The sequence below is a fragment of the Hydra viridissima genome, unplaced genomic scaffold (assembly GCF_058129835.1).
Source record: "Hydra viridissima isolate aposymbiotic clone 2 unplaced genomic scaffold, HvirCarnegie_v1 scaffold_11, whole genome shotgun sequence".
Lineage (NCBI taxonomy): Eukaryota > Metazoa > Cnidaria > Hydrozoa > Anthoathecata > Hydridae > Hydra > Hydra viridissima.
This window is the reverse complement of record NW_028324310.1, coordinates 5,382,458-5,406,927: the sequence shown is the minus strand read 5'-3', so window position 1 is coordinate 5,406,927 and position 24,470 is coordinate 5,382,458. Positions and strand designations below refer to the sequence as shown.

The 24,470-nt window shown below is 30.8% G+C and overlaps 3 protein-coding genes, 1 long non-coding RNA gene and 1 pseudogene across 14 annotated transcripts; 2 read left to right on the top strand and 3 right to left on the bottom strand.

The window, feature by feature from the left end:
* Positions 1-590: 590 nt before the first annotated feature.
* LOC149881860 (uncharacterized) lies at positions 591-22,801 on the bottom strand. The gene is made up of 8 exons (XR_016445018.1): positions 22,472-22,801; positions 2,870-3,123; positions 2,339-2,509; positions 2,089-2,151; positions 1,695-1,888; positions 1,446-1,517; positions 1,246-1,287; positions 591-878 (listed from the first exon to the last, which is right to left on the bottom strand). It is a non-coding gene; the product is annotated as an uncharacterized LOC149881860 (long non-coding RNA).
* Positions 3,360-7,597, top strand: LOC149881863 (uncharacterized). Of its 11 annotated transcripts, none has more exons than XR_016445017.1 (8): positions 3,360-3,644; positions 3,752-4,316; positions 4,764-5,377; positions 5,574-5,649; positions 6,324-6,366; positions 6,491-6,660; positions 6,760-6,847; positions 7,422-7,597. XR_016445017.1 is itself a non-coding variant. In XM_090066817.1 (4 exons), the coding sequence occupies exons 2-3, from the start codon at positions 4,721-4,723 to the stop codon at positions 5,634-5,636; spliced, it is 720 nt and encodes a 239-aa protein (XP_089922943.1). In that variant the 5' UTR covers positions 3,490-3,644; positions 3,752-4,720; the 3' UTR covers positions 5,637-5,649; positions 6,491-6,594. The 11 variants fall into 11 exon arrangements, 3 of the variants coding, with proteins under 3 accessions (XP_089922943.1, XP_089922941.1, XP_089922942.1); XR_016445016.1 differs by having other exon boundaries at positions 3,490-3,644; positions 6,749-6,847; XR_016445015.1 differs by having other exon boundaries at positions 3,490-3,644; positions 5,866-6,366; positions 6,749-6,847.
* On the bottom strand, positions 11,014-12,107 carry LOC149881862 (uncharacterized; annotated as a pseudogene).
* LOC149881861 (uncharacterized) lies at positions 18,260-21,254 on the top strand. Its single transcript, XM_090066814.1, has 3 exons — positions 18,260-19,658; positions 19,730-19,867; positions 21,012-21,254. The coding sequence occupies exons 1-3, from the start codon at positions 19,215-19,217 to the stop codon at positions 21,174-21,176; spliced, it is 747 nt and encodes a 248-aa protein (XP_089922940.1). The 5' UTR covers positions 18,260-19,214; the 3' UTR covers positions 21,177-21,254.
* Positions 21,500-24,330, bottom strand: LOC149881859 (uncharacterized). The gene is made up of 2 exons (XM_090065855.1): positions 23,042-24,330; positions 21,500-21,860 (listed from the first exon to the last, which is right to left on the bottom strand). Exons 1-2 carry the CDS (start codon positions 24,328-24,330, stop codon positions 21,626-21,628), a joined length of 1,524 nt encoding a protein of 507 aa, XP_089921981.1. The 3' UTR covers positions 21,500-21,625.
* Positions 24,331-24,470: the final 140 nt, after the last annotated feature.

Sequence of the window (24,470 nt, the reverse complement as noted above, 5' to 3'; positions counted from 1 at the left end):
AGTAAAAAACTCAATTTTAAGAAATACAAAAGTCAATGAGTCCATAAAAACCTTGTTTTCCGCCATTTTCATTTGTTTTGATATAATAAGCTGCTGTTAAAAAATGGCGGAAAAACAAGGTTTTCATGGATTTGGCACTTTTGCTTTAGACTGACAGAACATAAGATATTTTAATGAATAACATCTATAAAATCCATATGAAGGTTATGAAACTTTGAAAGCTGGAGTCGGAGTCGGTACAATTTTTCCGACTCCGACTCCAGCCAAAATGAGCTCCGACTCCAACTCCGACTCTACAGCCCTGATTTTAAGTCATTGTGCGCCGCTATCTCGTTAGGCTAAAATTTGGCCTAAAGTGTATTCTATTGTTTTGTACATAAAACTTGGCTTTAAGCTTTTATGTACAAAACAACCCAGCCAGCATTTCAACGTTGATTTTACGTTGATTCAACGTTGATTTACGGACGTTGATTTAAGCGTTATTTGGAAACAAAATATCGACGTTGAAATATCAACGTTGATTCAACGTTAAAAAAATCAACGTTGAACTAACGTTACGTTTTATGAACTTTCGAAAGATAATACTTTAAAACATTTACTAAAATGTATTTGTATTTAAGAATTTACAAGTGGGGGTAATTTCTTTCTCTTTTTCACCACTTCGTTTTCGTTTGACTCAACGTCACCCTTTACTTCACAGTCATCGTCATCTTGATTTTCTTTATCACCTTCTTCAAGAACTTCTTCATCTTCTACTTTGTGGTTGCAGGATTTCCGTTTACCTCCATTTAAACGATAAGGAGCATATTTCAAGCGGAAGGCTATAAACGTCCGAGTTTCTTTGTCTGTAGCTTTTGCGTCACAGCGCTTAATCGATTCTAGAAAATAAATGCAAAATTATTAAAATTTGGTGAAGTGAATTAAAATGCAGAGAGAGGAGGAAAGAAAATCTTCCAGTAACATTATTTTATACAGATTCATGAAGTTTTCAATTTTTAGTCGTTTAAACAGATTTATTTTTTGATGAACTTGTGCATAAAAAGTTTGACATCTAATTTTTGTGAAATCAACTAAATTTATTTATTTTCAACAGGCAGCCAATAAAAAGTAGTATACAAAAAAGTTTTTAATAAAATAATATAGATCTTCATCTTACCTAATTTTTAACATTTAAAATCTAAATAATATCCTACCAATTGCAGCTTTATAAATATTCAACCCTTCCATAGGTAATTTCACACTTACTTTTCCTTTCAAACCAACTTTGACATCTGTTTGTCATCAGCCCTAAAATTAGAGAATTGGTATATAACGTTGGCAACACAAGATTAAACATGTCAAAAGAGAATTTCAACATTTTAAAATCTTTCTAAAAATAAAAAATCGGTGGAACTATTTTTCTTTACAAAACTAGTAAGTATTATTGATAAAAGAAATGTTTTAACCTGTTTATCATGTTTGTAATACTTATCTTTTGATTGTTACCACCAATGGAAGATAGCTGCCTCACCCCTCACCTGATGTAAAAATAGAATACAAAATAATACCTCTATGAACAATGTGGCGATCTTGCACAATAGAAGATCTATATTATCAATGGATAATTTTGGGAACATCCACCCAATACCCAATATATAGATAACGTCCACCCAATGATGTTAATCAATGGTACATTTTAATGAAAAATAACTTACAAACTTTTTAAGAACTTTTTTGTCAGCTCCCATTTTTCAATCAAATTCATATAGAACATTAACATCATCAAACTGTATTAGTATCTCTCTTTTAGCATCTTTTATCTTTGTGTCATTAATTGCTAACCTTTTAGAAATTTCATTCATTTCCAAGGTTATTTGGGCCAACTTCCATAATACTATATGTTGAAATCCTAAGTTGAAAACAAACAGTACTTATAAATTACTTAATGTGTTAAATTTTCAAGTATGTCAACCTAGGTCACAAAAGAAGTGAGATAATATAAAAATCTACAAAAAATAATTATTTTAAATAAATCTACAAAAAATAATTATTTTAAATAAACCTAATTTAAAATAAAAAGTAAAACAATAGCATGAAGGGAAAAGGTACCAGATAATATTTTTTGACTTGAATTAATCCTCGTTGCTTTTTATGGAATATCACAAAAGGCTCCTAAGAAAGAAGGAAGGAAAATAACTAATTGGCGTTTCTTTCTTTTCTTTTCTTTTCTTTTTTTTTTTTTATTAAAAAAGAACAACTTTGGTTATTTCATTTATTGTAAAAGAGAAAAAAAAAATAAAAAAAATAAAAAAACTTAATTAACAGCAAGAATAGTGGTATCAATAATATATTCTTTTACTTGTTTTCATTTTAGATACAACTGGCATTGGAATAGACTTTTCTGCTAACTTAATAATTGCATGTCTTTCTTCAGATGAGCTGGTACAAGTCTTAATTGTCATTTGATTGTTATCCAATTCTCTAGCTGTCATATTGTCTCCATACTCCTCACATACTTCTTTGTCATCATCTAGGATGGAAATAATTTATGTTTACAATATGAAAGATTTATTTTAAGAAACAAAAAAAAGGATGACCTCTTAATCTTAAGTAATTTTAATGAGCACTCATTAAATGTATAAAAAGACCTAGAAAAAATTTTAATACAAATCTTTAACAAATTTATTTTAGATAGAGATATAGGTAAAGCGCCTTAGGAGTATAGTGGACATTTGAGTCATTGCAAATATGAAAATAATTTAGTAGAACTGAAAGAACCCTTAAAAAATAATATTTTTGTATAAATATTGTGAATGTAAATAAATAGAGAGATGTTAAAGTCATTATGTTAAAAGAGTACATCATTTAATAATAATAAATCCTTAATTACCAGTTAGCTTTATGTATTTCAGTTTGAACTAATACCAATCATCAGTTGGATTAGATATTTTTTTCAGCGATGACTCCACATTCCTATTAGCCCAAAATAATTTGTCAATTTACCCAGTTTGATGGAAGATTTTGCTTAAATTTCTCTTATGAGCTATCCTTTGCATATTCAAAGCAAACTGCTCTGGTCCATGACACTTTATTTGTCACACTCACATAATTTTTCAATATTTAAATTATTGTACATCTGTTTATCTAATTCAAAAGAAAAAATTAATCTATAAAAAATAAATTAGGAAAATATAATAGTAAAATGAATAAATAAAAATATCAAAATAAATGTGTAAAAAATCCATTATTATAGGTTTCAAAGTTATTAATTTATTTTCTTGTAACTAATATCACTTGTATTATCATTTACTTGTTATTATTTATTATTACTATATTTATTGTACTATTATCATTATTTCTATTATTACTATAGCATATTTATCATAGCATAATATGTGTGTGTATATCATAACATAATATGTGTATGTGTGTGTATACATATACATGTAAATATATAAACATCAATAAATACAAGTTCTCTCAATACTAATTTATCGTTATCATCGTTACAGCATTTTTAGCTTTAATTACAAACCAAAAAAATGTCTGTAATTAAAGCTGTGTAAGATAAAAACATGAATTCTTTTCAATAATCATTACTGGTATTAAAATTGCATTAGTGTTAACCCAGCAAACAAACGACGTCGTGTCAACAACGAAGCAAGGTTGAAATTTTAATGTTGGAATTTTACTTTTGCATTCCCCTATTTTGATTTTAAAAATGACTTGATTAACTATTCACAGTTCTTTTAAACTTTTCTTTTTAATTTAGTTTACAATTGAGATCTTCTTGTGAATAATTTTGAAAATGTAGCTCTTCAAGCTGAATATTTCAAATTAATCAATGCTGAAAAACAAAAAAAAGGAGAATTTTATTACAAGTATTGTTACTTTTGTAACAAACCTTTTCCTTAGCTGATTATTAAATGTGCCACAGACATCTATCAGGTATTAGAAAAAAACATTAAAAGCAAAAACATTGGCAAGGCTGAAAATCAGCCAATAGTTGTTTATTCTGGTGGAGTTTTAAACAAAATAACAAAAAATGACTATAACTCAAATGCTAGTTGAATAATCAACTAATCCCCAAATTTTGTTGGAAAACTGCAAAGAAATGAAATCAGAGCAATAATTCAAAAAGAATTCAATGTGTAACTCGAAACACCATAAGAACATTTGTACACAGTACAAGAGGACTGATAGCTGTCTGTTAACTTTTGTTTTCTGTTTTGATTATGTTTTATTTCTTTGTGAGCTTTAAAGTGACAGAACTGAAAGAGAATTTATACTGAGGATGAACCTTTAATGACAAGCAAATCTCAAGACTTTATGGTGAGGTATGTGACAGTTCCTTATTAGTGTACATATGAGCTAGTTAGAACTAGTTTGTACCACATATATATTTGTGCATTTCTTCATTAAGAGGAGATTTCATTAGATTGACTATGGTTTTTAAATGAAAATTCGCTTTATTGTAAGTTTTTATTACTGAGCATTCACTCCCTGCAGCCAAAAGAAGTCTTTTAGACCATAGTAGGTATGTTACATGAAATTTTTTAATTGATCAAATATTAGATTGTTATATATCATTGGAAAGAGCTTTATTACAGTATTTTAAAAATGAAAAAATTATCAAAATAGAACAATTTGACAAAAAGAATACGAAGTTTTACAACTTAATGTCAAATTTTTACAAATATTTTTTAATTTCAAACAAAGTTTTCTAAGAGTTTACGATTTCATGCGAAGTTTTTTGCGAAATTTTATTTTAGTTTTTGTTTCAGTACCCTACAGAAAAATCACTGCTCCTTGTGCAACCAGATGGAACTCTGTTCAGATGATGCTCCTAGACATCAACCATCTTCAAAGTGTGCTGTGTGCTCTCCGGGCTGACAAAAAGGAATGGACCACACCCATTCCTACGGATGAACAATTTGAGCTGGTTGCAACCATTCTGCCACTCCTGACCACATGCCGAGTCATCTCTGAGTCAATGTCGAGTGATAAGAAAATTACAATGGATAGAGCACTGACAGCCATTGTTCATCTTGTGGATAGGTGTGCTTCTCTGAGGGTCAAAGAAATAAGAAAGAACAGTGTCACTGGAGTAGGTCCTTTCATGGTTGAGCTCATTGTAGAACTTGAGAAACGATTCCCAAGAGGAGGATGTGACATCATGCCTTATGCTGTAGGCTGCCTGTTGCACCCCTTCTTGAAAGGCCAACAACTGCACGCTTATGGTGTCAGGGATGAGATTTTTGACAAGTTGAAAACCAGTCATCCTACAACAGCAGACTGGATGTCAAACCAGCAAGGTACAATCAATGTCTCAGATGAGATCACCGACGAGTTTCTTGAAGATGATGGTGAGACTGAATTCTGGAAGGCAGCAGCAAAGGTAATAGCTATTAAGTATAAAATAAAATAAATTTCTTTAAAACTAGTTAAATATACTTCTACTAATCTTAATGCAATCGAACAAACAAAGTCATAAAAATTTTAATTTGAGGATACGATGCCATATGGGGGAGGGGGGGGGGCGGTTCAAAGTTAAACGAACTTTTTAAAAATTATTTGAATTTAAACAATTTTAGATTAAAGAAAGCGAAGTTATACAAAGTTTACTAAACGTAAATACCCATGTATTTCATGGCTGATGATTGCCGCTAGGTATGAAACTTTAAGTACCATACATAGTTGTTGTTTCTTCGTTTATATATATATATATATATATATATATATATATATATATATATATATATATATATATATATATATATATATATATATATATATATATATATATATATATATATATATATATATATATATATATATATATATATATATATGTATATAATTTAGAGCCTTTAACATTACTTGCAGGTTCTTGTGCTAAAAGGGAATGTGGTGTGCATTGATATGAAACCAGTTTACTTCTTTAACCCCCTTGAATGTTTAAATTATTGTATCATATCCCCTAACTGCCTTCTTTTTTCTAGATTTTGTAGATTGAGATAAGTTAGACAGGCTTTTATATATATGAATAAATAAATAATAAATACATGGGTTTACCCACAGCTACTGTGTTTTGCCAGAAGTTGGCAAAACACTTGCTCAGCTGTACAACAAATTAAACAAAGCTAGAAATTTTAATAATCAAGAGTTTTCTGGTGGAAGAGTTCTCCATTCACCATTAAATATGATTTTAGTTTTTCATTAAAAATAGTTGTGTTTTTTTTTATACTGATGGTATTTAGAAGTATATTCCAAAGTTTAAGACCATACTGAGATAATGCTTGATTGCTGAAATGATTATTGTATTTTGTTTCTTTTATTTTTAGTGTTCTTTCTGACATAGAGTATTGAATTAAATTGCATAAAGACGTTAGTGTTTCCTGTTTAATAGATTTCTGCATTATTAAAACGACCTTGAAATATACTATTTCTCTAATTTTTAGCCAATGCAAGTTGTTATATTCTTTGTTATTTACTTGAGTTTGTATTCTAGTGTTAAATTTTGCTGCACAATTCTGAGCAGTCTTGCTACACAATTCTGAACAGACTGTAGTATCTTATCAATTCCAAAGTAGAGGGAGTTACAATAATGTAGTTGTGAAAATAATAATGACCATACAATGGTGCACAGATCTTTATGGGATAAGAATTGTTTTATTTTGGGTATTTTTCTCATTATATTGTAACAGTTTTTAACAATCTTATTTATTTGTGTTTTTAAAGATAATTGATTGTCGAGTATCACATCTAGACTTTTTGCAGAATCAACAAATCAAATGCATTTCCTTGGGCTGCTCCATATTTTACATTTTGGTTAGATGAACATGAATTACCAATTTTAACTTTTTGGGTATGGTTAACTAAAAAAGTTCAAATATATCATTGGCTAGTTTAAGTAAAAGTGTTTCAGTCGAATGATGTTGTTTGTAGATAAGTGTTTTTACTAATTTATAAATATATATATGGGCCATGGCATGACATTTTAGTGGGGGACCGAAGTACCAAAAAAATCTAAAATACTTTTTAAGTTCTTAGTGAGAAAAAACACCCACCCCCACCCCCCGTCGTTGTGGTTATTGTATATATATATAGTGTGTGTGTATGTGTATATATATATATATATATATATATATATATATATATATATATATATATATATATATATATATATATATATTTATATATATATATATATATATTTATATATAAATATATATATGTTTATTTATTTAAAAATATATACAATATCAATATAAAATTATAATTTATTTATCAGTAACTAAAGGAATGTTATACATTTACTATCACAACAATTTTTTATCTGAAGAGTGTTGAGTAGAGAGTTTTATAATATATTAAATGAATAAAACCAGGTGTGTTACCTATAAAATTTCAGACTAACAGTTAAATTTTATTTTTTACAGCTTATATTGAAACAAGAAAAAGCTTCGAAACGAGAATAAAATGATGGAAAAGCTTCCAATTCGCGAAACAACCGTGAAATCAGATGATACGCGATTAAAGAATGGTTAAAAATTCTCTCAATTTTGACATTGTAATTTTAATTGTTATTTTGTTTGAAACAAACAGTCAAATCATATACAGTTTTATTTTATCTGTAAATTGTAAACGTAGATTTTCAAGATTTGCAATTGGCAAACTTTGTGGGAACTATACGGGTAACCCAGCGGGCATACCCATATGGGTTCCAAAGGAAAACCGCGGCCAAGATCCGGCGGGTTCCCGATGGGTTTCCCATATGGGTCCCAGTTGCAAACCCAAATGGGCCCCTTATGGTTTTAAAGTACGGGATTTGACTGGGACCCATATGGGATACCCAGCGGGCATACCCATATGGGCCCCATATGGAAACCGCGGCCAAGATCCGGCGGGATACCGTTGGTCTTCCCATACGGGACCCAGTTGCAGTCCCGTATGGGCCCCGTACGGTACCCGTCTGTCAATGTTGGCTGGGATCGCAAAGAGATGCCCATCTTGGCAGGACTTGCACGGGAGTATTATTGCCTGCCAGCCTCAAGTGCCTCAAGTGAGCGGGCCTTTAGTGAAGCTGGACAGGTGGTTCATGAAAAGAGATGCAGGTTGTCTCCAAAAACCACTGAGAAGTTGGTCTTCATCAACAAGAACTTCGATCTGTTAAACTCCTTTGTACCAATTTGGGAATACCACCCCATGGAAGAGCAAATGGCAGCAAGATCTGCTCCAGACAGAAATCAAAATGATGATGGTGGTGATGATGATGATGATGATGAGATGATGATGATGATGATGATGATGATGATGATGATCATCATGATCATGATCATAATGATGATGATGATGATCATCATCATCATGATGATGATGATCATCATCATCATCATCATGATGATCATGATGATGATGATGATGATGATCATGATGAAAAAATGTAAACTCCAGTATTGTTGAACTGGAAAGGTGAGACAGACATCATTTAGGCTCCCAAGGCCAGGAACTTGCACAAAAAAATGAGAATGCAAGATTGGAAGCGGACAACTAAATATTCTTTATTAGCGAAGCATGCTAGAATTATTTTAGATTAGGTAATCGATAATATGCAAATAATTTTTTCACATGTTTAAGAAATTGGATTTTTGAAATCTAGAATGATTATTAAATGAAAGGGTTTTAGCATATCTTTTGTATATTCTGTATTTCTGTAATGTTACTGTAGTGTATACTTCAAATTTTTATTATTAAGAAATAGAAGGGCAGAGATTGCTAGCATATACCAAACCAGTTATCACTTCACTTTACTTTATACCGATGTCTTTGAACCTGAACATAGTTAGCTTCTCATCGATTGTGATTTTTTCCAAACCTAAGGGATAGAGTAGGAGTCTAGGAGAATAGAAGGGAAGAGCATAACAGTACTAGTACAGCCACATACAAGTTCAGCTTAAAACATGGCTTATCTGTTCACTTCACTTTAAAATTTTTGCTAATAGAGCTTGAAGTTGAAGTCATTAAACTTGAACTTGAAGTCATTGAGCTTAAAACCTGAACGAAGTCACGCGACGTTCGTTTGTTTACTTTTTGTATGCACTCGTTTTGTTTACTCAAACGATTTCAAAGACAGTTAAATTTTTGGAAGTGAATTTGAAAGCCGTTAGAAATTTTAAACAGTTTTAAAACACACCATTTTCGAATTTACACAACTTTTTACGATTTTGAAAACCGCAAAAATATACTTTATTTGAACTAATACGATTTTGAAAACCGTCAAATTAAATTTTATACAACTTTTTACGGTTTTGAAAACGGCGAAAATATATTTTATTCGAAGTAATACGATTTTGAAAACCGTTTAAATAAATTTTATACAACTTTTAACGATTTCGAAACACGTTCACACACGACTTTTTGCGACGTCGAAGCTTCGACTTCGACTTCGAAACACATCGACCTCGATTGTTTTATCTCTATATTGTTATTAAGTTTATATGGATTTTTTCTAGCCCGCTAAAACGGGATGAAATATTTGTTTACGTGCCCAGTTAAAAAAATTAAAAGCTGAAAAATGGATTCCTTACCGTTACATAAACAAATTCTTACCTTTACAACTTTAAAAATGATCAATATACAAGCTATTAACATTCAAATTCATCTTTTACAATTTACAATGGCTATTAAAAAGAAAAGGGATTTTAATCAGTTGATAATTCTTGATTTATTGAATTCTAGGCGTCGTATAATAAGAAGATTAAAGTTAACTAAAAAAAAAACAGGAAAAAAAGAAGCTGCTGGTTCTATTTTGGACCCACCGATTTGTGGTGGCAAAATCTCATATTAAACATTAAACCTGAAGAATGTTATAAAAAAAACTTTCGATTAGATAAAAATTCTTTTTTTGAACTTGTCTCCCTTCTTGAACCTTATATATCTCCAAATTCTTACTCACCAAATATAAGAGCAATCACACCAGATAAAAAAGTTGCTATAACGCTATACTATTTAAAAGATAGTGGTACATTGAACATGACAGCAAACACTTTTGGAATTGCAGTTTGTACTACTTCAGCAATCATTTTTGAAGTTTGTAATGCTATAGTAAAGTATTTAGGACCAAGGTTTGTTTATTTACCAAAAAACAAACAGCAAATGAGAGAAAAAATATCAGAGTTTGAGTCAAAATTTGGAATGACTCAAGCCTTTGGTTGTATTGATGGAACTCACATTCCCATTGTTTGTCCAACTAATCATTCTCAGGATTATTTTTGTTACAAACAATACTATTCATTACAGATTCAAGCAGTTTGTGATTACAAAGGCAGCTTTTTGGATGTTGAATGTATGTGGCCTGGTAGTGTGCATGACGCTAAAGTCTTTTCAAATTCTTCTATTAATACTAATTTGAGATGTTCAAGACTTCCAGGAACCTTTCAAACTATTACTAAGAGCAAAATAAAATTTCCATGCTACCTAATTGGAGATCCTGCATATCCACTACTTCCACATTGTATGAAAGAATATAGTACATGCAAGAAAAATGAAGAAGTCATTTTTAACAGTATGTTGAGGACTGCATGCAACCCTATAGAATGTGCTTTTGGTCACCTTAAAGCACGTTGGAAAATTTTGATCAAAAAAATGGATTTAAAACTTGAAAAAATTCCAACATTAATTTATGCATGTTTTATTTTACATAACTTTTGTGAACGACACAATATTTGTATTGATGAAGAGTTAGTAAAAATACAAGTTGAGGTAACAAATGAAAGTGAAAGAAATTTTAGAAATTTACCAGATCCAATTTTTTCTTGTATTGACGGTGAAGGTGAAGTTATTCGAAAAGCATTAACTGAGTACATTAATGAAAATTATGTTCAAAAGCAAACTCTTTACACAGAATAAAATCAAATATAACAAAAAACAATACTCATCTTTTAATAAAATAAAAAGTTTTAATATTTTTGGTCCAGTTTTATTATGATTTTTTGTTGGACAAGTTGAACATGCTTAAAAAAAAAATTATTATTGTAATAAAACAGTGAATTTTAATTATAAGCTTTTTACAACTTTATTTATAAATATTTTTAAAAGAGTTTTTTAAAGATTTTTAGTCACTAAAAAATATATCCATGACTTAAGACTTTTTAATAACATAAATGCTTACATGTCTAATAAAGTTCATAAATAACAACTTGTTAAGCTTGTGTATTTCTATCGTCAATTGACTTTTCGTGGCTTTCATTTTTCTGAATCCAAATAGGTTGAAAAGCTCTATTGTTTTGATAAATAAAATGCTGAGGTGTAAGAGTTTGAACAGCAGACGTTTGTTGTTGAGAGATCAGTGTCCTGGAAAGTAATTCCATAGAGGAACACAAACCCTTGCTTAGATCACTAATTGATTTACTAATGTCTTTTATGCAATCAGAAAAAGATTCATTGGATTCTTTTATGGCTTTAGTTAGATCTTTGCGAAGCTCTCCATCACTTTTCATTTCATTTAAAAAAAGTTTATCTCTCTGTGCTGCTGAAAGATTTTTTTCAAGCATTTTTCTTTTATTGTCAATAAGTTTTGGAATGACAGATGTTTTTCTTTTTTTTTTTGTTTTAATTCATTTTCATTATCGCTACAGTCTGAAATATCGTGATAACTGATTACATTTTCATCATTATTTAAAGTTATTTTTTCACTACTTGAAATATTAAATGGTAAGGGCTTACTATTAGCTGAACCACCCCATATCGAGACAAGATTATCATAGTGTTCAAAGACAATTTTCCCACTGCCACTCCTTGACCCAGACACTACAGCTTTAGAGAATGCTTGTCTAATTTCTTTTGTTTTTTCCTGGATTCTTTTTTTTCCTCTAGAAATTAACTTTTTTTTTTCGACAAAACTCTGTTTTAAGGAGGGCCTGGTCTTGACTAGATAGCTGTTTAAAATTTAAAGGTAAATTTGGAATGTCTGATCCTGAACCAAAAAAGTTTTCATCGACATATTTATTTGCCATATCTTTTCTGATATAACAATACTGTGCTTGTTTATCAGCGTCAAAGTCTAAATTTTTAAACATCATAGAGGATTTATATGCCTGTATAGACTCTATTAAATCTTCTACCATTTTTGCACTCCATTTAAATTGCTTGTTTAAACTTCCAGATACTTTTTTAGTTTTATATTCGTCAGAATGTTTGCTTAAACTTCCAAAGACATCATTCGCTTTTTTATTTTCTTGAGAATTTAATTCTTGTATTACAAATTCGTCAGAATGATTGCTTAAACTTTCACAAACTTTGTTTCATTATTTTCTTTATAATTAAATTCGAGCATTTCACTTTGGTCAGATATTTTTAAATTTTATTTTAAAAAAAAAACGCATGCGTATTAAAAAGAAAACTGTCTCACGTTGGTGGGATCCCACTCTAAACAAGTGAGATCTCAGCAATGATCAATGATATATTAAGAATAACTAGATGTCTGTAATAAACTGCCGTAAATCGGTATAAGAAAAAGTGAAGCAAAAATCGGCCATTATGGAGGGCAAAATCTTTACGCTATTTATCAAAACAAAACAAATACGAAGCTTTTGATTTGTTAAATTTGCCCCCCATAATGGCCGATTTTTGCTTCAAAAAATACGCGGATGTTAGACATCTAGTTATTTTTAATATATCATTGGCAATGATATATTATATATACTAGATGTCTAACTTCGATCCGAAAAGTGAAGCCGTGGAAGCCATTTTTAAATCGGGCAAAAACATGCATTTTTAACTTTTATTTCGCACGTCGGATATAGCCAAGGAGGTTTAATACACAGGAGACGGCATAACGTGACTTTTTTGAAGCCAGTTTTGAAATTTGGCCGCCATCTTGGTTGACCCAAAAGAATTTCGCGGAACTTAGGATTTTATTTAAAACTTTGTTAAACCAAATCAAAATATTGCAATGATTGCAATCAAAAGATTGAATAATTGGTCAGTTTATGCTTGGTAACTTATACTATCATGTAAAGAATTATTTGCTAACTGATAGTCTTCTTCAGTTCATTTCAATAACATTCGGAATACTGAAAAAAACATTCAGATAGCTGTATTTCAACATGCTTCCAACAGAGACTATTTCAGATACACGAAAGATTCTTGTGAAAAGAAAACCGTATGTTTGTGAGTTGAAACGAGTATATATATACATGTATATAAGATTTTTATTTAGCTTTATATGATTTATACTGAATAATAATAAAATGATAAATATTGATAAACAGATTTAAATTGACATGCCATCTTGTTCTGCTTATGGGTGTACTTCAAGAGATTGTACTGGTGGCATTATATTTTAATGTTATGTAAATGGTTGATACAGAGAGAAAGTTTTCCAAAGTTTTCTGCAAAGTATAAAAATGAAAGTTGATAAATTCATATTTTGATATTGGTGAGGTTATAAACACAGCAATAAAGATATCAAACAAACGACAAATTTTTACTACTGATCTAAAATAATGACAAAGTTATAAATAAAAAATCATATGTAGTATATTTATTGCAAAAAAAAACTCACATATAATATATTTATTTCAATAAAAAACTATTAAGTGATTTTTCTGAAATCCCCCTTCCAAAATTGACAGTGTTTTTAAATGCATGTCTTTTACTACCCTAAGTTATTCAAAAGGAAATAGCTTACAAATTTGGAATTTAACACAAAATCTTGTGTTAAATTTCAAATTTGTAAGCTATATCCTATTTTGTGTTAAATTTCAAATTTGTAAGCTATTTCCTGGTTTGCAAGTACTTTTCAGCATACCAGGTACTGGTATGCTGAAAAGTACTTGCAAACTAAGCACTGGTATCTTGTTCTGCCTATGGGTCAGTGTTGAGTATTTTAAAAAGTATTTTAAATGAAAGTATTTAAAATACTATTTAAAATACTTTTGTTTTATTTTTATTTGAAATGCTTTTATTCATTAGTATTTTCAATTTTATTTCAAATACTTTTCAAGACTATTTTTTATTTTGTTTAAAACACAAAATACAAAATTTTCCACCAACAGCAAATTAATTAAAAACTTGGTTTCCATAAGTGTAATATTAAGACGACTACATTCTATATATGTTATGTATTTCATCCTGATGTTCATTCGCTTTTACAATTTAAATATCATTTCTTAATTCATTGTGCGCAATGAATTATGCACAAAGAGCCATATATAGTCATTGAACTACATATTCATTGTGCACAATGAATTACACAATGACGCAACTACAAAAAGTTCTTTGGCTGGATTGAGCTGCCTCGGACCACCCTTGGTAATGGTAATTTGTTATTTAATTACTATATTAGAGGGAACCAATCTACCAAAAATTCAAAATGGCGGAAGAGAGGGAAACGACTGAAATTGTAGAAAATGAAAATGCTGAGAGTGAAAAAGCCGTCCCTGCCATACTTGATGGAAAATTTTTCAAAATTATATCTAAAAGTAAAACTACAGGGGATGTTAAAATTATTGCACAGTGTATGTTATGTGTTGGCAAAAAAACCTACAGTGGTTCACTGAAAGCAACTTCTAATTTTACTCAACATCTTCAGGTATGTATATAACTACAAAAACACTATATTATATTGCGCACTAAACAGTAAAAACGATAAACACATAAAGCAACACAGACAAACGCTAATGCTATAACATAACACAAATAAATGTAATAATCTCGGTTGATTGACTGTTGTTGTTGTTGTTGCAGAATGCTCATGGCAAAAAGCGAATCGAGGAATACAAGCAGCACAAAGTTTCAGTTGCAAAACAGCGTAAGCGCTCGGTAGCTGAGATGGAATCTGGAGTTGAAGGTGGACCTTCTGTCGAATCTGGTCCTGCTTCTAAGAAGTTGAAACAAATGCATATTATGCCTCGAAATCAAACATCCATTTCACAGGATGAAGTTGACAAGCTTATTGCTGACTACGTTGTGCAGGAAATGCGCCCCTTGATTACTGTGGAAAACCCGGCGTTCAAAAATTTGATCCACGGACTCAATCGCAATGTCAGTATACCTTGTCGCAAAACATTAGGCAAGCGATTAAACGCCCGTTTGCAAAAAATGCGTGATGATAAAAGAACAGTCTTCAGTAAAGTACCATTTGTTTGTACAACAGCTGACATTTGGTCAGTGAACCAAAAGAGCTACTTAGGAACGACAGCTCACTATATTGGTATTAGTACTGAATGCTCAGTATCACGCATATCTGTTGCTCTTTCCTGTCAACGTTTTGTTGGAAGTCATACTTACGACTCAGTGGCTGCAATGATCTCAAAAATTCATAATGATTATGGGTTACACGTGGAAAAAATTACAGCAACAGTAACAGATAATGCCTCTAACTTCAACAAAGCCTTCCGAGAATATTTTGTAAATACTAGCAGTACTGCATCTGGTTCAGGGATCTCTGCAACTGCTGAAGAACAAATTCAGGAAACAGGAACTGGTGATGATGATGAAGCAGAAAATTCCGACAATGATGTTGAAATAGCGGACATGACTGCAGTCCTAAATTTACCAGTTAGCAAAGACACGGATGATGATACTGAAGTTGTTCTGCTTCACCATGAAGCTTGCAATAGTCACTCTCTCAGCCTCACATCAACTACTGATGCAGATAAAGCATGTGATTCTGATGCTAATTTCAAACGTCTTTATCGAGCTGAATTGGCCAAGTGTACCAGCATTTGGAATTTGCTTCATAGAAGTTCCAAAGCATCGGATGCTGTGAAAAAAATCATCGCAAGGGCAATACTGATACCAGTCCCTACACGATAGAACTCCCGGTATGATGCATTGAAATGCATTCTCCAGTTGCAAGATAAGCTTAGAGAAATATGCGACATTTTGAAGTTGCCAAAGTTCAAAAAGAAGGAGTTAGAATGTCTAGAAGAGTATGTAATGATAATGGCTCCTATTGCTGTTGCCATTGACAGGTTACAAGGTGACAATGTGTACTTTGGCGATGTATTTCCGACGCTGCACACCGTATAGCAGAAGTTGCAGGACCTGCAGCAGAAATCACTGAAGCATGCTAAGAAATTTGCAGAATCTATGCTTACAAGCTTGAAAACAAGATTTGAGGTTCATCTATCATTTTCTGAACATAATGCCAGCAGGATAGTTGCAGCAGTATCGCATCCCTACTTCAAAATGAGATGGGTTCCGGGTGATAAAAAAGATTTCTGTCGTGATCTCTTCGTTCGTGCAGCTAAGTCTCAGCAACAACAGTTGTTGGACAGAGCTAATACTATTTCTGACCCTGACCCACTTCCAGGTACTCAATCAGCTGGTGGCAATGGTATGAGTGATGATTTTTTCTCGTTTAGTGAAATTAACATTGCAGATCAAACAAAAGTCAACAACGAATGTTTATCGTACTTAAGCGACTCTGGTACGGATTTTAAAACCTTGGCAAAATATGAAGTTATAAAACACGTATTTGTGAGGTACAATACGACCTTACCTTCATCCGCACCTGTTGAGCGGTTATTTAGCACCGCTGGACAAATTCAGACGCCACGAAGGAACTGTCTTAGTGATGCAACATTCGAAAAACTGTTACTTTTAAAGGCCAATAAATGTTGATTTAAAGGTTAAATTATGTCAATAAAGTTGTGATGTACGATTCGAGTCGTTACAATTCCAGTATTTTGTATTTTGTATTTAAAATAGTTTTATAATGTATTTTTATTTGAAATACTTTCCTTGTATTTTATTTTTATTTTCATTTCAAATACTTTTTAGGTAGACTATTTTATTTTTATTTCAAATACTTTTAAAAAGTATTTTGCCCAGCACTGCTATGGGTGTACTTCAAGAGATTGTGCTGGTGGCATTACTTTTCATAGGTACAGTAATTTTTTCTTGGAAAAATAAGAGGTTTATTGGGTTGTAATAAATACCCTTCAGCAAAACAGTTTATTGGAACATATAAAAAATTGCTGGTGCATAATGATATTCAAGATATTCTTCGTGGAAACTGTTTGCCATTGCAAATTGTACCTATTTTGACTACTTCTAGTAAATACCAAAACATTGAAAACATTGATGTTCCTTCTGTTAGTGTTTTGAATAACTCTACTAGCAGAAATAGGATTATTGAACTACTAAAAAACTCTGTTACTGATCATGATTATTTTTTAGTTCCTGATGCTAGTTGTTTGTCTACATCTTCACATAGTATTGTGGCTTGTATTGCAGGATTTGCTGTATTTAGGGGAAATTCTGGGAATTCGCTACACTGTGAAACATGTATTTCAGCGCTAAATACAAGTAGCAAACAAGAACAATATGCATTAACTTGAAAACAAAAGGTGGATTATTAATATTTTCCTCAAAAGATGATCATGACATTTGCATTTTGTGTGAAAAGTTGTTCAGAATCAATGTAGAACACAACAGCAATTATTCATTATACTTGTCAAATGTAAGGTGCCATGCAATTTTGCAGTCAGTATATCAATTCACAAACGCTTGTTTTTATTACCACAAGAAACGTTCATACTGTGTAAAACATGGTGTCTGCTAATTTTGTGTTGACATACGACTATCTGAATGCCTGTTTCAGTATTCCATATTTTTTGGAATAAGCTGAACCAGATAATCAGTTAGCAAACAATTCATTGTAACATAATATAACCTCGAAAGTGTAACTGGCGAATTATTTATTGACTTGTTGCAATGCTTTGATTTCGTTTCATCTGTGTTTTCTCCATAGTTCTGCGCAAAATATAAAAATGTTTTGGGTCAACCAAGATGGCGGCTAACTTTCAAAACTGGCTTCAGCGCGTTTCATATAACGTATATTATGCCTGCCGGATTGTATCAATATTCAAATTGAAAAATATATGCAATATTTTCTAAATATATATTCAATCTTTTTCAAATATATTCAATCTTTTTCAAATATATATTCAATCTTTTTCAAATATGTTCAATCTTTTTCAAATATATATTCAATCTTTTTCAAATATATTCAATCTTTTTCAAATATATATTCAATCTTTTTCAAATATGTTCAATCTTTTTCAAATATATATTCAATCTTTTTCAAATATATTCAATCTTTTTCAAATATATTCAATCTTTTTCAAATATATTCAATCTTTTTCAAATATATTCAATCTTTTTCAAATATATTCAATCTTTTTCAAATATATTCAATATTCCTGGGGAGAACGCGGCCAATCGGCTTTTGGTTGAACAAAACATTGTCAACATTTAAAAATACTTTAATAATATTATTAGAAAAAGCGTGTAGTTATAAAAAGCAGTTATACCTATACCTCCACATTACAAAGAGCTAGAGGAATGCTCAATGAAAGTGGTTCATCGGGTATTTTTAGGCGCCTTATTAGAAACGATAGATTAAGGTCGTCAGCACCATACAGTAGCAATATAGGCAACCACATAGGCAATCAAAATAAATCAAAGAAAATGACAAAAACATTAGAATTTGCACTAATTTCATCTACAGAAAATGATGAAGAACAATTCCTAAAATGGGATTCTGTAATTGCAAATGGAATTTTGATTATCAATGAATTCGATAGTGAACAAATAATAAGAGAGAAAATAAAGGAGTCGTTGCATGAAAAATTTCCTTTGCTGGGTTCAGATGAATTCGATTTTGTTAAAGTATCACGAAAAAAAAATATCAAAATTAAATAAATGCTCAAATATTGATTACTCATATGAGGTTGTAAAAAAACTAGCTGGACAAGGGCTTTTATATTTACAGCTAAAAGAACGATGCAATGATCATCAAATGATCATTCCAACGGAAGTTATTGAAATTCCATCAGCTTCATTTGTATCAAAAAGTTCACAACTAACAGATCAAGAAGATGTTAATGAAGTTGATATACAGGAAATAAAAGAACTTACATCAGCTTCATTTGTAGCAAAAGGTTCAGTTGATAAAAATATATATATTGAAATTGATTTTGAAAACCAAAAAATTAAGGAAATTAAAGAAAATAATCTTCAGGATCCAATAGAAATTTTAAGGTTTCTTCAAAAAACAATGATCAAGGGCAGAGTTCAAGATATAGAAAACATTGATGAAAACACGGATAAAGATTCTGAGACAAACTTTATTTGTATCGATCGACAAAATATTTTAATGTCAACATTTGCTGAATTAGAATCCGTTGAAAATTTTTTAATTACATTTGAAGTTGACTTTTATGGGAGAACTAGCTAAGGATTATGGTGGTCCAAGGAGAGAGTGGATACGAGAATGCAATAGAATGATTAAAGAGAGATTATTTGATAGTGGTTTGAGAGAACTCTTTGCTGAGGAATATTACTTTGTAGGTTTGTTAATTGGTATTGCACTCTTTCAAGGAGGGCAGCTACCAACATATTTACCAGACAGCATCATTATTAAGATCACCGAAAATACAGCAGATATTTGTATATCTAATATAAAAAAAGGTTTAAACAAGTTTAATTTGATAAGGTTTTTCAAAGAGTTTCCACAATTACTTGAATTATTAAGACCTTCAAAAGTACAATTCACAGCAAAAATGCTTTTAAAATTATTGAAGCCAAAATTTTCATCAGAAGGGTCAACAGCTTTAGTTAAAGAAAAAGAGATTTATTCTATGTTTGTGAAATATGTCAGAGAGGTAAGTTTTTTTTAAATGTAAAACAGTGATCACTGTGATGTTTTAGATGTTACATGTAATATATTATTTAGGTTGCCAGTGGTAGAAGAGAGTGTGTTTCATTGGCAAATATTCTTTCTTTCGTCACTGGAGCTTCAGAAGAGCCTCTACTTGGGTTTGCATTGCAACCGTCTGTTGAATTTATTCCTACTATTGAAGCTGATGAAAAAGTAAAAGATCTATTATATTTAATAAAATAGTAGTATTTAACTGAAAGATTTTGCTCATACTCAAAATAAATATCGGAATAATTTATTTCATTCAAATTTAGTTTGTTATCGGAAACTAAATTATAATTTGAAAGATGTATATTATTAAAATATTATTTTTATAGTCTGTCAAGTCATGTTATCCAGCTACTGGTAATATGTAATCTAGTACAACCTGATTCATGTTAACATCAGGAAGGGCATTTAATTGTAAAAATGTTGCTTTAACTTTTCTATAATGGTTTTTAAGTGTCACTATGAAGTGGTTTGGATGGTTCTTCATAGTTTATGGTTTTTAGATTTCTTCATAATACAAAACTTGCAAAATTAAAAAACGTAAAAAAGGGCAACTTTGGCCCTGCATGTTTCTGCATGACTTTGTTTCACAATATATATTTTGTTTTAAAATGTTTATATTCTCTACCATAACAGTGTTCCCACAGTCCTGCAATGTCCGGGACTAGTATCCTAGAAAGTCCTGGGATTTTTCTTTTTTTTTCTCAAAAATCCTGGAAAAGCCCTGGAATTTTTAAAGTGTAGGGGAAGTTCGTGTACCTAGGGCCACGTATTTTCAACGTCAAAGTTTAATGCTCCGCACTTGTCTAAAAATTGTAAAACTGATATGATCAAATGTATATACCAATTACTTTCTATTGATATAAGTATATTGACTTAAATAAAAAAGTTCCGCCATATAGAGGGGTTTGAAAAAAATTGGCCATAGGTACAGTGAGCTTTTTTTTAATTGTATCCAATTTAATTGTAGACCAATTGTGGCCAATTTTTAATTGGCCACCAGCTATTGTACCTAGGATAATTTAGGTGCAAAGTGGGACAAAACCACCCCAGTTTACTTTAATTAGTGTGATTTCTATAATAAGCTAAAAACATAAACAAGAATAATTTGCAAGATCTTGAAATTTTTTTAATAAATATGCAAAAATGTGTGTAAAAAAACTCCATGCTTGGATTTATGATGTAATTTTTCAAAAAATATTTGAAGGTTATTTTCATAAAAAATTGTTTTTTTAAATAAAAATAATAAAACTAGACATTCTTAAGTGTTGCAAGTTATAATAATATTTTTATTCTTGTTCATTTATAGGATCAGAAGACACATGAAGCATATATGTATATACCAACTGCACATACTTTCTCTAATTGTTTAGTTTTGCCGCGTGGCTCGCTGTTATGCAAGCTTCCAGCTAATAACGACCTTTTTGATGTTTATGACATGGCATTTACTAATAACTTTTTTGGAACAATATGATTTTGCAATATGTTTGATGATATTTTTACATGTTCATATATGAAGTCTTACCAAGTAATATATAATATTTGAGAGAAACGCTAATCTTTTTTTTTCCAAGTCTCTGGTTTACCCTCTAAAAATATTAAGAGACCGTCTAGAACGAATGCAAAAATTTAAAAAGTAACCCTATTATAGATAATTTCCATTTAGCAGCAAATGAATATATTGCTTGATTTGAATATAGGCTCAAAACGAATTACATGGAAGTAAAAAAATATAGTACTCTCGAGTCCTTAATAAACAACCCCCCCCCCCCATTTCCACTGTGCCGTTTATTCCCACCCCACTTGTTTTCTGGACTCGAGAGTATAGATACAAAGGATTCTATTCAGTAGAAACTATTCTGTACACATTAACAAGCAGCTAATACAAAATAAAATAGAACAAGAAGTTAAATTCATCTGAAATTATAAATAAGATTCAAATTTTTCCACCACAAGTGCAAAGGCTTCTATGTAAATGTCGATTGCCATTTCAGTGGATTCTTTAGACATATCTATTGAATTTCTGACGAATGCTTCAATATCAATTCTATTCGGAATACAAACTGAGTTAACAACAACATTGTTTAAATCGTGAGATAAAGGGCCGTCAACATCTACTCCATAGATATTAAAATCATTTATATTGTGAGGGCGGTTGCTTTTCGTTATATTATTTTTGAAAATTATTGTTTCTTATTTCTTTTTTTATTTATTTTAAAGTTTGGGGGAAAGAGTAAAGGGAAGGGGGAAGGGTTTGGTTTGGGTTTAGTGTGTGTTGATTAGGTATATGGAGGTTGGGAACTAGGTTGATGGTCTGGGGAGTATTTGGTTAGGAAAGGGCTAGGTTTGAGAATAGTTTGGTAAGGAATGGGCAAGGTCTAATCGAAAAGGCTTAACTTACATTCGCCGTCCTCAGTATATTCTATAATACAAAACTCAACAAATGTTCTATTGATGTGTAACGGTAAGCACTCTTATATTTGTGTGACGTAAATCTAGTGGCGCGGATATGCTAAGGTGCGCAGTAAAGCATCAAACTTTTCAATAACAATATTTTACGCATATAGTAATAACAACAATAATATTAATAATCTAAATGCAAACAAAAGTACTTACTACTGGTTCTTCTTCTCTTACTTATTTTTCTTAATAAATATTCTCAAATATTTCTCATCAATATATATGTTCTCTTAATATTAACTTGTACATATAACAATACATTAATTCTCATAATAACGCATATTGAAAGTTACTCAAATATTTTCTTACCAACTTTCCTCATAAAGTTCTCTTTTAAATTCTCCTTTAATTCTTCTCATAAGTTTCTTGTTAAATTTTCCATAAATTCTTTTCATAAATTTCTTATTAAATCTTCAAAACTCTTTTTCTCATAAATTCCTCTTTTAAATCTCTTAAAACTCTTTCTCTTAAAATTCTCTTTTAAATCTCTTCTTCAAAAACTCTTTCTCTTCTTCCAAAGACTTCACTTAAAAACTCTAATTCTTCTTCTCTTAACTCTCCCAATAAAAGCTCTCTTTAAAAACTGTCTTCCCAAAAAAACACACTCTCTGCCAGATTCTTTCTTTTTTGAGCTTTTATAGTTCATTAGTTTACTTGACAGGTAAATAGGTCTCTGTATGTACGTCTTTTCTTAATGGTTATTTTTTATTTTTTTTTTGCTTCATTAGTTTTCTCGTGTTTTATTTATACGACATGATGAATAAGTCTCTGTATGTACGTCTTTTCTTGGTTGACTCACTCTTTTCTTCCTTCCAATGTTATTAGCTTGAGTCGGGTAAAACTTAAAGATAATGTTTTTCAATTTTATCATTTTCCCTCCTCACAATATCATTTTCAGTTTCATCTCTTGACATAGGATTGTCAATATTTATCATTCCCATAGTCCATATTTGATTGGGAGTCCAATTTTCTTCTGTAGATAAACGATGGTCGTTGTACATAAGTTTAAACTCTTTCAAGGAAAGATTTATTCTTTCTAAATAAACTATATGCAGTGTGAACATGTGAATTGGATTTTCAATATCTAAAATGCCGCTCTGTTCCATAGCATAAAAAGTGTAATAAAAAGGTAACACGACGCATCGAAACACATCTCTCCATAACCTCTCTATTCTTTGATTTCTTGTGGAAGATCCAGCTAAAAAACTCCCTCTGCCATGACCTCTTCTTGCAATCATTTCATCACATATAAGAACATTTTCTACCCCAAAGTCTACTCTTATTCTTGAAGGCGTTGAAAACTCGCTTGTCGCATTTAAAAAAAGATTTAACACCGTTTTTGCTAAATTATTTGTATTGGCTTCCAAAAACATTACTTTCCTTGATTTACCATCAATGCACCCATGTATTACGAATTTCCAACGAATTAGAGAGTGATGTCCATCTATATGCCATAAAGAATTTGGCCATGGTACATAATAAGATCGCCTTCTAACCAATGCTCCCCATCGCAATGCAGTATTCCTATGATCCACTCTGTTTAAACTAGAGCGGATTCTTCTTCTTTGTATATGGTAACCTTTTGATCTAAAATAACCAGATAATAATGGTTCCCCTGTTGCTACACCGTGACGAGATATGTATTCAGCTATAATTCTGTCTATTTCGTGGTCATTGATGTTGCTAAAACGACCTGTTTTGTTTAAATTAAGTTTATTTACTCTGCGATGAACTGTCCAACGTGAAACACCTAAAACCTTCGATGCAACATTCCAAGAAAAACCCAAACACTTAAATTCTTTTAGAACATTTTTTGGAATTTCGTACTTTGGCCTTCCAGGGGTTTTACTATATAACACATTAATATTGATACTGCAGTATTTTGAAGATTTTTCATGATAATAAAGGGAAAGCATTTTCCGGATCTCCAAAAATATATATAATATACTTTCTATTCTTTCTTTGTTGTTTAAATCACCAATAAACTCTTCATTAAAACTGTTCAATACTGGAATAAGTTGATCGATTAAATCAATATGCTGTAATAATAACGGCAAATAATCACCACAAGTGGTTTTTCCAATAAAAGATTCAACTTCATCTAGAAAAAATATTAAATTTTTATATAGATCTGCACCCATGTCTTTTTCAATGATTTCGGTCGCCATTGTTTTTGTTTGTGTTTAATTTTTTTGTTTGCCATTAATTGTAGTTATTATCCTTCTATTTACGCGCGTAAATTGCTTTATCCCAGGAATATTGAATATATTTGAAAAAGATTGAATATATTTGAAAAAGATTGAATATA